The sequence below is a fragment of the Homalodisca vitripennis genome, chromosome 7, assembly GCF_021130785.1.
Source record: "Homalodisca vitripennis isolate AUS2020 chromosome 7, UT_GWSS_2.1, whole genome shotgun sequence".
In the NCBI taxonomy this organism is placed as follows: domain Eukaryota; kingdom Metazoa; phylum Arthropoda; class Insecta; order Hemiptera; family Cicadellidae; genus Homalodisca; species Homalodisca vitripennis.
In genome coordinates this window covers 146,452,024-146,464,608 of record NC_060213.1, presented here as the reverse complement: position 1 = coordinate 146,464,608, position 12,585 = coordinate 146,452,024, and the positions used below count along the sequence as shown (strand labels likewise).

The 12,585-nt window shown below is 33.4% G+C and overlaps 1 protein-coding gene across 1 annotated transcript; it reads right to left on the bottom strand.

Moving 5' to 3' along the window:
- Positions 1 to 11,411: 11,411 nt before the first annotated feature.
- Positions 11,412 to 12,002, bottom strand: LOC124366612 (complex III assembly factor LYRM7-like). Its single transcript, XM_046823208.1, has one exon. It carries the CDS (start codon positions 11,855 to 11,857, stop codon positions 11,489 to 11,491), a length of 369 nt encoding a protein of 122 aa, XP_046679164.1. The 5' UTR covers positions 11,858 to 12,002; the 3' UTR covers positions 11,412 to 11,488.
- Between the last annotated feature and the right edge of the window lie 583 nt (positions 12,003 to 12,585).

Below are 12,585 nucleotides of genomic sequence, written 5' to 3'. Positions count from 1 at the left end.
TGACATTTATTAGTAAATTAAGAGAAGAAAGATGACCACCATCCTTAAATCAAAGTTTTATATTTATTTCTAATACATATTATTCTATTTTAACTAAACAGATATTATGATTACGGATATTTGTCACCGTTATATGTTACAAAATGTATAACAACGTTAGGACTCCGAAAATTGTTCGGGTATGTTTGACCCCTTCTCTTTTTTCTTTTTTTCTGTTCTTCTTTGTTGTATACTAATTATCTCTTCTCCTGATGAAGAAGATAGACTTCAATCTAGGAAAAGTTGTATTGTACATTTTATAGCAAATGTGCGAACTCTTATTATACCTTCAAACCTTTTGTCGCCAATAAAAAACTTTGTACAAATAGACGTCGTGTAATCATTGTCCATACATCGACAGACACGTACGGATCTTTATAGAGTTGTAGAGCTATATCTTTCACATAATCTCACAAAATATCACGCTTGATGGATTTCTTTAGGCCAAGATATGACTTTTGGTTGGATATATCATAGGTGTGCATCTAAAACTCCAAGAAGTTTAATTTATTAAATTATAAGCTTACAAATCATAACATTAGAACTGTTGAATGAAGACTAAATTTTACGATCTTGCTGATAATTTTAACAAAGATACTCTTTTAGATAATAGTATTAATAAATTAATTAGTATAAATCATAGCTCTTCTACAAACCTAAATGAATATTCTAAATGTATGATGCCTGCAATGTTGGTTGAAAAACAAAGCTTTGTGAAGTTGATTCCGGAGGTCCAGTTAGCATCATGAGTCATAAAGAATACAGTGGGTTGGCATTGGGTTTAGATTTAGAACCCACTACTGTACGTTTCCATACATATACAGGCATACAAGTATTTAATCCTTTAGGAATAGTCCAAATTCCTGTCCAATACAAGATTATATCTCAAGAGGATTTTTATGTTGTTAATCAACGTTCTACTGCAACCGGGGTCACACATGGCTTCGTAATCTTAATATAAATAAGGTAAACTGGAATTCTTATCTTGAACTAATAACTAGCAAAAACCAACTCAGAGAAGAAATCTGTCAGTCTTTTAGGAACACATTTTAAAAACAAATTGGTTTGATTCCCAGCTACAGGTGTAGCCAAGCCCAAGATAGTTTAAAACCAAATTTTGCAAATTCAAGACCAGTTCCGTATGCATTGCGAAAAAAGTGGAAAAGAACCGGACAATCTTGAAATTCAAATAGTTATTACAAGAATGGAATATTCTGAAGAACAGTCACCTCTTGTAATGGTAGCTAAGTCTGGTCAGACTATGTATCGATTTCAAATTAACGCTTAATCCTCAACTGATCGATTCACACTACCCAATTACAATAATTGAAGTATGTTTTTATAAAATTAAGGAATGAAAATATTATCGCACCCTTGATATTCACAAAGCGTGTATACATTTGGAGGTCAATGATAACAGTAAAATGTTGTAAACAATGTCTACACATAAGGAAACTTACTTGATGAATCGACTTGCATTTGATCCAATGATCAACGTTACAAGAGTGCAAGAACAGACTCATAAAGTGTTTGCAGCGAATGAGGGAGTTAAACTTCTTTTGAATCTCAAGAAATGTAAGTTCTTTGAACAAGAGATGCGTTACCTTTGTCTACATGACATTAGTGCTGATGGTCTGAAGAAATCTCCAGTTAAGGTGAAAGGTACAGAGGCTCCTCACCCAAGGAATATCGAGGAGCTAAGGACATTTCTTGGTCTTACAAGCGTACTACTCTACGTTTATTCCTCATGCATCTACACTTCTACAGTCTTTAAACCAACTGTTAAAGAAGAGCTCAAAATTTTAATGGAATTCAAACTATGAAATTGCATTCAACAGTGTGAAACAGGAAAGAGCACGCGATAAGGTGTTTGTTCCATTTGACCCAAATCTTCCCCTAACTCTGGTTACTGATGCAAGTTCAGATGGATTATCTGGGGTGTTAAGACACATCGTAGACGGAACGGAACATCTTATTGCACTTATATTAAGAGCACTGTCATCAGCTAAAATGGGCTATTCACAGTTAAACAAGAAAGCTACAGCCATTTTATGCTCCTTTCAAAAGTGTTATCAGTAGTTATTTCAGAGGAATTTTTCACTTGTGGATAAAAACCATTACAATCCATGTTTCATCCAACCAAGGCTCTGCCTCCAACTAAAGCTTCAGGTTTACACCGCTATGGGCCATTCATAAATAGGTTAAATTATAAAATTGTACGAAGGCGGTTAGATGCTGACTATTCTAGGTCACGTTTGATTGGTAAATACGAAAAGATTGATGAAGAACTCCTTTTGAATTTACAGACTATAGATGATATTTTAACGAGAACAATTATGGATAATTGTAAATATAATTCAATTAAACCAGAAGTTCACATACACGGGCAAAGCTTACGAAAAGCGTGCAAAGCCGCGGGAAACAGCTAGTGTTTTATAAAACACATCAACTTATAACAATCATGTGATAACTATAAAATATGTTTCCATAGAGTATTATAAACATGTTTACAACAATTCTCCCACGCTAGATACTTCGTTGCCACCAAAAACTCCATTTTAATGACTGGAAGTTTTACTAGTAGTTTACAAGGAGTTATAAAACCTCTTTACACCTTCAGCCATCTATTCCTAAAAGTACTGATACTAAGTCGCAATGTTTAAATGAACAAACTTGCACACTATGTACAAATCAAGATACAAAATACCTATAATATTATACTACTAAAAACAAACCAGGCATCAGATGTGTTGAGCCAACTGAACTACGCCACTCACTACTAGTAAAACTTCCAGTCATTAAAATGGAGTTTTTGGTGGCAACGAAGTATCTAGCGTGGGAGAAATGTTGTAAACATGTTTATAATAATCTATGGAAACATATTTTATAGTTATCACATGATTGTTATAAGTTGATGTGTTTTATAAAACACTAGCTGTTTCCCGCGGCTTTGCACGCTTTTCGTAAGCTTTGCCCGTGTATGTGAACTTCTGGTTTAATTGAATTATATTTACAACGCCGATGTAGAGTTTGACTTGTTGCCACGATCAAGAAAATCTGTTTATGTGCCATTGTGCACGTACATGTACTTTATTATAAAGTGGTCTAACACTCAAACTTTAACTTCAATCAGAAATGTATCTTAAAGACAAATATACATAATAACTTAGCGCCTTCAAATTGTTTGGCTATGTAATATACGTAACTGTCTCGTAATTGCAGTTTATAGTGTGCAGGCGCTTTTAAACCTATTATCTTTTGCAGCGCCGCTTGGTGGTGAGTTATATCAATGGGCATAGCTTATAAACCTTCTCCGTGGAAAAATACGTATACATACAAATTTTCATAATGGTCTATCTAATATTTTGCGATTCCATAAAGGACAAACACACAAACATTCATTTATATATATATATATATATATATATATATATATATATATATATACTAGCGGGCCCGGCGCGCTTTGCTGCGCATTTCAATAATTTTTTGCAAAAGTTGCCCGCGGCTTCGCACGCAATTTCCCGTTGAAAACAGTACACTATATTCACTTATTCTTTTTCTATCACATTCTAAACATTGCTGAGATAATTGATAGTCGTTCCATCGTGAGCCTCTTGGGCGTATTATGAAGGTATGTACCATATTCCTGCCTCTATCTAGCTGTTACCCACGGCTTCGCACGCAAATCTTAAGAACCGAAGTCCTTATATTACTTAGTAAATTTTTTTTTTACTATAATAAATTTTAGATTAAATTAGTTATATCTCCGATGCCACGATTGAGCTTGCTTTGTTGTCTCGATCGAGAGAATATGTACACACGGAGTTTTGAGAACCATACAGTACTTCTGTCAAAAAAAACAACTAAGGTTGATTTTATAACATTCTTTATATTTGTAGCCAACGTAAGATAGTAATTATGATATCTGCATTACTCTTCTGATCAAGCATGAGCATGGTTTATATTAAATAAATATTGCAGTTAAAGGTGAATTTTTACGTCAAATTTGAATTGTATTATCTGGATAGTAAAGTCTATGTTTAACAGTGATTGCAAAAACAGTTTAAACAAAATTTGTCGTTTCTCTTAAGCTTACTCTATGCTTTAAAACTATAAGTGTAATATATGTTTACAAAGAACAGCTGATTAAAAATTTGAAAAGACGTTAACATATGTTTGCTGCAATGCATTTCTTATGGGTATTTCTGTAACCAGTGGGGCGGAATCCTGAATCGGGAAAGGGATGGGCATAGCTTATAAACCTTCTCCGTGGAAAAATACATATACGTACAAATTTTCATCATGATCGGTCCAATAGTTCACGATTCCATAAAGGACAAACATACAAACATTCATTTTTATATATATAGATATATATATATATATATATATATATATATATATATATATATATATATATATATATATATATAGATTCAGCAATAAAGAGTTACAGTCAAAGTCAAAATTTCTTTATTGCCATAATAACATAAGTACATGCATTGGCTTGCGTCAAAGTAAATATAACTAAAAACTACTAGCAATCTATGTATGGTACTCTATCTACCGTTAATATACTCTTCTATAGAATAAAAACAATTTTCCATATATTTTCAATTTTCCAAAACAATTTTCCAATAAATTCAATTTACATCTTTGTGTTAAAGATATTATTTTTTTCTATATGTCTTTATTTAATAATAATAATTAAAATGAATGCACACAAGAGGCTGCCGCTTATTAGCCATAACTTAACATTTGTTACACAACAATGTCTTCAGTTGTATTCCACCTTAAAAATTCCGCTTGGCATTCATTAGTTATCAAATAGTCGATTTTTTTCAACAAGTGTTAAATCTACTATGACGCATATATTTAAGGAATGTTCAAGTTCCCTGAGCTTTATATTTTTTAAATATACCTCAGCACACAAAAGCCTATGCTAAGTTTGAAACCAACGTTTGACCATAACTCTACTTCGTTATAAAACTAAATAATATGACGTGTAATAACTTTGGAAGGCGGGTAAGTAAAAGTTTTATGAGTTAAAATCTGTGCTTTCAATTTAAAGTTCCTACAACTTTCTGTGAATTTCTTGAAGAGGAAATTAAGTTACGGCTGAATAATCGAATTAGACGAAAGATTTCCACTAAGATCGGCAGATTAGCGTCAACGCTGAGCCGCTCTAGGCTTATCAGACATGATTGTTTTGCCTTTCTAAAAGGCTTGACGTTATATTAATAATGAAAGTTTAAAGAGACTTCCACTCGTTATCTCTTTGTTTTTGTGGTTGTTACGTCCTTTATGACTATTCAGTTGTAAATTAAATTCGCCAAAGTTATGATCGTAATGTTGACATCTGTATATACTTTAAATTACCATTACATTATCTCAGTTTTTGTACTCTGTTGAATTCCAAACACGTGCACTGTCCCACATTCACCTGCTTTTAACAGGTAGATAATTTTAAGCTTAGGAACCCAGAGGGTATTGCCAAAGTTGTATCTGCTGGAATTCCTATCAATTCAAATAAAGAACTCTATGAATTAGTACAATCTCATGTAGTACATGAACCCTGTGATCACCTTAATCGTTCCTGTGTTTACATGAAAGAAGGTGTACCGAATGGACGAAACACATGGGGTTGAATACCACTGAGGTCTTAGTAATGAATACTCGATTTGTAAAGTTTACTTATATGTTTAATTGTAGCAAATAAATATAAAAGCACCACTTCTAGATGTTAAAAATAAAATAATGTATTGCCACGTTGCTGCCTAATAGATTGAACTACATGATATCATGTGTGTGGCCCTAATGGTTCCAATGTTCTATGAGAATTTTGCATACGAATAATTATTTAAAACTTTAACATTGACTTCCCTTCACGTTGATGTTGACTTACAAGCGCGGGCGTCAGCATCTTGGCTCGACATTGCAGTTGTAGTTGGAAAAAGTGAAGAAAATCAGATGTCTAAAAGCACTCGAAGTTAAAATCAGAGAAAAATTAATACGCGTGCCGATTGGGTCATTAATCTGCCAAAAATTTACTTCCAAGAACATCGGATGTAACTTATATTAACCAGTAACGAGTAACAGGGTTGCGAAAATATGTACCTATTGTATAAAATACAACTAAATAACGGTACAAAGGAAAATGTAATAAACATTTCACAAAATCTCTCACTGAGAAAAAAGAAAATGTAAATGGCCATCCACTTTATAGGCGAAGATATTGCACGACCATAACTAAACGAATTTTAATGAAGAGTTTGATGATGTTACTAATCCAAATTCAAATTAAATTATTTTATTGCCATATTGATTTCATAAATATTGTCCTGCATACTGGCTTTTGGTGCTCATTAAACTTTATAATCAGTAGAATTTGTTATAGTTTGCCCAAATGTTTCATCCCAAACAACAAAATCTTTAAATGCACTCCACTTCTTAGCAATGTGGTCAATAGCAGTCAAACGGGCCTTATGGTGCCTATCTTCCGTTCCAAATAAACAATGAGAGATTGCCCGAAATAAACAGTTATCATCACCCATAGTGAAAATAACTTCAAAATTGATGATAGTTGACGAACTACACGTCATTAAATAAGCATTAACTTGTGGGGGTACCAGTCGTATTCTTTTAGAGGAAGAAGGATGAAATGTCATCAAATCATTATCATCATGGACTTGTTTTTTTTTCTTGTGGTTAAACGACCACATGTCATTAAATTTGTTCCTTCACTTTGCAATTTCAGATTTTCACTATTCCTGCAAGCGTCTTTTGTTTTCCTTCCAATTCCAATACAAAGTATAAATACCATTCAAAGTACTAAATACTCACAAAACTTATAAAGCAACTAAAGAAATGTAAAAAGTGGCGAGACCAACAGCTACGCTAAATGTTACGTAAACATAGTAAGTTTTTTTAGTTGCCTCATGATGAAACCTTTGGTTCGAAAGACCTCGTTCAAAAAATTAACCGTATTGTAAATATTTGTTTTATTAACATTTAGTACTATTTACATGAACAGGTTAGAATAATCTGGATGTAAAGAACCCTCTCTTGAGATGCCTAATGTACAGCTGACAATGGCTTCACTACATAAAAAATCCTTTTAAAAACCAAAATTTAGATCGAATTTTCACACCTAAGTCTCGGAGTATGAAGTAATGAAGTACGTAGGTTTATTAACAACGGAGAAATTGAAAAATAAATGATAACAGTACGTTTCAGATTCCCATGAGAAATGTATATGAGGAAAACATTTTTTAGTAAAACGTGAAAAATACCAAAGCTAAGTAACTTAATAATTGATGCCTGATATGTAAACAAATGCCTTTAATTTAAAATCCTAATGAAAGAAATCGGCCGGATAGAAGTCATAATGCAACTCATTAGCCAAGTTAAAATATTTATAACCAACAAATTAAAATATTCCTAACTAATATTAACAAATAAATAGATAAATAAATATTTATGTGTGTGTGTGTGTGCGTGCGTGCGTGCGTGCGTGCGTGCGTGCGTGCGTGCGTGCGTGCGTGCGTGCGTGCGTGCGTGTGTGTGTGCGTGCGTGCGTGTGTGTGTGTGTGTGTGCGTGCGTGTGTGTGCGTGTGTGTGTGTGTGTGTGTGTGTGTGTGTGTGTGTGTGTGTGTGTGTGTGTGTGTGTGTGTGTGTGTGTGTGTGTGTGTGTGTGTGTGTGTGTGTGTGTGTGTGTGTGTGTGTGTGTGTGTGTGTGTGTGTGTGTGTGTGTGTGTGTGTGTGTGTGTGTGTGTGTGTTTAATATAAACAAATAACATAAAATGGAGTTTAAAGAAATCCAGAGTTCCAGCAACAAATAATGACAATGACAAATGATCTTTAAAAATGTGACACCGTACTTTTAAATCAGCTGCCATTGCCCGAGGATTGATATTGGATGATGTAAAATGGCAGCTTGCTTTAGGAAAAGAGAGGCTTCTTCCTTTTAAATCCCATATAAGCTTAGACCGTTATTTGCCAACATATGTATATTTCAGAGTCCATCAGATGCTTTCAATTTATGGAATCTCTTCAGAGGCAATATTTCAAGATTTCCTTATCTCTTACGCGGCCGAGGTAGCTTACCAGTTAACTTTACAAAACATTTTAGAAACGCTAAAATTACACTGTTGCTATCTATCATCCTTTAATATATCTACTATTGGGAATTTACTTCAAACTATGAAGAAAACTACAGAGGAGACTCGAGTTGATGAACTAATAGAAATTTTCTTCAGCAAATGAAGAACAGAGATTTGTTATAGACGAAGTTCTCAACTTAATCCACAACACAGACAATTCTAAAGGTTTTTGCAGGGCATATTTTATAAATGAGCCAGGTGGTACTGGAAAAACATTTGTGTATAGATGTTTAATCAAGATTTTTATCAATCTGCATGCAAGTTATGTCTGTAGCATGAACTGGAATTGCTGCTATGTAACTTCCGTATGGCCGTACAGTTCACAGCTGATTTAAATTACCACTAAATTTTCACGAACGTTCTGTATCCAATTAAAAAGTTAATACACTACGTTGAAGTTCTTTAGGAACTATTACTGGATTTTTTGGGTGGCTTAAGGGACCTTCACACAGCAATGTTGTTATACTGTACACAATAACAGACAAAATTCAAATCTGTTTGCTATATAAAATACTGTGTTTCTTAATTATCTCAAAACATTTAAAAACTTGTCTACAGTAAATGTAAATAGTTGAGAAATACTAAAGAATTACAAAACACTCTACATTCATCAAACTACCTTTCGGCAGTGGCAACGAATTGGTCTCTTTTTCATTGTAAAACAGCTTTGTAACTCCGAATTCCATTGATGCAGAAATTATCGAATAAAGTTCAAAAGATTCGGTGAGATAGGGTGTGAAAGAGCGGTTCAATAAATTCGGTTGGTTCTCTTTCTTTTCTGAACCAGAAAAATACAACAGAGTAGCTTCATACCGTAAAAACTCATAGTGAAATTTGCGTGCAAATTGTAAACCTGTCAGATAATGGCGTCATTTATGGAATCGGTGCAAACGTTAAAAATAAGCATACAAGTTGCATTCTTGAAACGGGAAAGATGGTTGAAATAATCCGATTGTTTACAAAATTGTGGTCATTGAATAAAGATGTTTAGTATTTAATAGAACTTATCATTTTATACATACAACATTTCATAATTTATATTCCTAAACGTCAGCATAAAAAGTTTATACCAGACAGAGCTTAAATATTATGTGCCATTTATGTAACGATTCAGGGGAAATGTATGTAAAGCTTGAAATTCGGATATTTCAAATATCCGCTAGCTACAAATGTCAGTGATCCTTCCATGTTTTATTTGGACCACCCTCAAGCAAGCGTATTTATGTAAATTCAGGAGTGTAAGATACCATTTGTATTGCTTCTTTTATTGTATCAACATTTAATAATTACTTTTTTCTAAACCAATTTAAATTATTTTATACTTGTAAATATAAATAAACGAGTAAAGTTAAGGAGAGAAGTAAAATTTTTATTCGATAAATATCCAGAACACTTTACTTACTTTGCGTAATTGCGAACAAAACTACTTGGAATTGGATGATGTTAAATGTGAATAAACATTTATGAAAGTATGTTTTTACTGTAAACAGTGAAAGTCAGCTGAAAGTCCGATGTTGGAAATTTAAAAACTAGGCTATATTCCTTTCAAGGGATTGCTTATTTATCTATCTAGAGAAAGCTTTAGAGCTTTAAATAATTTCAGTCATGCTTTACATAGGAGTTGAGTCACATAGAGGATCGGATGGAACTCGTTGACTTCAAGGTTATATAATATGTATCCATCACTGAAGAATATAATTAACTTTTAGAGAATATGATGCATAAGGCAACGAACCAATAACACGTTTAACGCATTAATAGTTTGGACCCTAGTAGCGACGGTTGCTAGGGCTCTTCATGAGTTGCTAGGGTGGTTTTATCGGTTGCTAGTCACCTGTTGACTGCTCTTCTGAATTTGACATCCGGATTTCAATGCTCTTCACTTTGGATTTATGAATTGATTTAGTGGTAATAGTTTTGGTTTGACACTTAGTTATGCTTCATCAGCAGTAACAGGTTAATATGAACAAAATCCACCATAATTTATAATCTGCTAGTGTTGTGTTTATTGTTCCCTCAAACAGCCGAGTTTTTGGCTGTCTGATCAAAACTTCCTATATCTACGCACCCAACGTATCTTGCTGTACCACACTCTTGTGGATCAGGATCACCAACAGGGCATCATTTCGCACCTTTAAGAAAAATTAGAAATGTGCTCCAACAAACATGTATACGACGAAATTGATTCTGTTGACAAAATTTAGCTGAACATTTATGGAGTTAGTTATTCTCTTACAGAGAAATCCCTTCCTGAAGGACTTATCAGTATTTTTTTTTAATTCTAGCTTTGTAATTGATATTGATTATTTGGTCGTATGAATAATACCCAATGTACTGAAACACACAAAGCAATAGTTGTTATATCGTGCTGAAAGAGAGACATCCAGACAACCCTGAGACTTTAAACCTCTCTCCCTGCAGTGCGGACTACTGGATGTTGATGTTTTATGGGTTAATCATTAAAATAGTGGAATATCACGTGAAAATGTATTATTTAACAAAACAAATATATTACTTGTTCTCTTATTTGTGTTTCAAACTTTGTGAATAGGCACATTAATTCTACCAGGTGATTCCGATAAAAGTGCGCATTTTTTCAGGGTTGATATAGGATGTGAATAGAAACATTTTTGGGGTCAAAAATGTTTCGTTTTCGAGAAATTTGAGAATTTGGGAAACGACTCTTTATAGGCTTTCGTAACAACATACAATAACAACATAATGTGAACAAGAATGTAAAAAATTGTTATTAAAGCAAATATTCAGAATTTATCTCGTTTGTGTCAATACAAAGCTGAGCTCTGCGTAACATCCACTGTCTTACATTTTGAAAGCGGATTTCTTCTACTTCTGCTGCTTAATAATGTTTTAATTAATATGTTTTACAGTCTTATTTGCATTAGGTGTTTTAATTATTATTATTATTATTATTATTATTATTATTATTATTATTATTATTATTATTGTTGTTGTTGTTGTTGTTATTATTATTAAGAAAAACCCATTTGCGTTTTTCTGGCAATTTAAAAGGGAACTTCGTGTTGCCCACAGGAGGCGTTTCACAAATTCTCAATTTTCTCGGGAATGAAACATTTGCGACCTCATGCGTATCGGACAAATAGTTTTTGTATTCACATTCTCAATCAACCCTGAAACCATGCCCACTTTTATCGGAATCAACCTTATTGAACTAATTGAAACTTCAGATAACACACATTGAAATATTTATAACTTTTTCATAGTTATATGAACATGAATGAATGTCAGGATTTGTTATTTTTATATCAGTCTTTTCTACCGTCATATTTTTTCGATATACTGTTTTCAGGATGTAGCTGTTTATCAAGTACCTCTCGGAAAGAATTGTTATCCATTTTAACCGTATCTTCAGTAATTTTCGCTCGATATTTTCCAGGCTCCACCTGTTTCGCTTGGACTACCGTGGTCCTCAACAGTAAATCTACTTCTTGCGCAAACTTGAGCATTTTTCGAACGACACCTTCATTTCTTAAATCTTTGTTTTTCTTGAACTCTTCATTCAGCTTATCACGTGTGGCGTCAAGGGCAAATGTATCTCCTTCAAAAACGGATCTTCGAGTCCGGTGCAGGCATTTAAATATTTTCAGTGCGTCTCTTCTGAACTCGGAAGACATAATTTTAACATTGAACTGGATTATGTATAACTCGTAAGTCAAAATATCATGCTAAAATGTACATCACAAATAAATTTTGAAAAGTAAATGAATTTCGATTGTTTAGTGGTTGTTTTATAGTCTTGTCTTGTTCAGATCATATGACTGATCATCGGTCTGAATATGTGATTCCTTTGCTGATGTCATTACGTAGCGCCATATTACAATCAAGCGTCAACATAGAGAAATGTTATATGTTAATTAATTGCAAATACAAATAAGATAATGACATTGTATAAAATTATTACTTTATTTATTGCTATTGCTATTATTTGATATTGTCCTTACCAACCATTGGCCATTGAGTAAAACGTGTTAAACTTTAACATTTTAATTTTATTACTCAACTTACTCTGTTCATGCATTTAAATTCCGAATTTTACCCCGAAATCTCTTCCTTTAATTTGAAAATTTCGTGTAACTTTGTAGATACTATGTTCCAACTTTAGGACCTCCTTTTTAAATATGAGAGTTTACTGTACATCTTAATGGGAAGCGTATGGATAAAATGGTTATATAACAAATTTTTGGATATATTGTCAGCATTAGGAAACGCAGCATGCTAAGCAGGTTCTCCATCTCTCACATAACTCCATCAATCCAGGCCCGTTTTACCGAATAGGCACGTGCCTAGGGCGCTAGGCAATTGTCATTTTTGTGGGGCGCAAACAATGGAAAAAATTGCCGTG

Coding starts and splice junctions, on each gene's coding strand:
- LOC124366612 (XM_046823208.1), bottom strand. CDS start 11,857: ATGTCTTCCGAGTTCAGAAGAGACGCACTGAAAATATTTAAATGCCTG.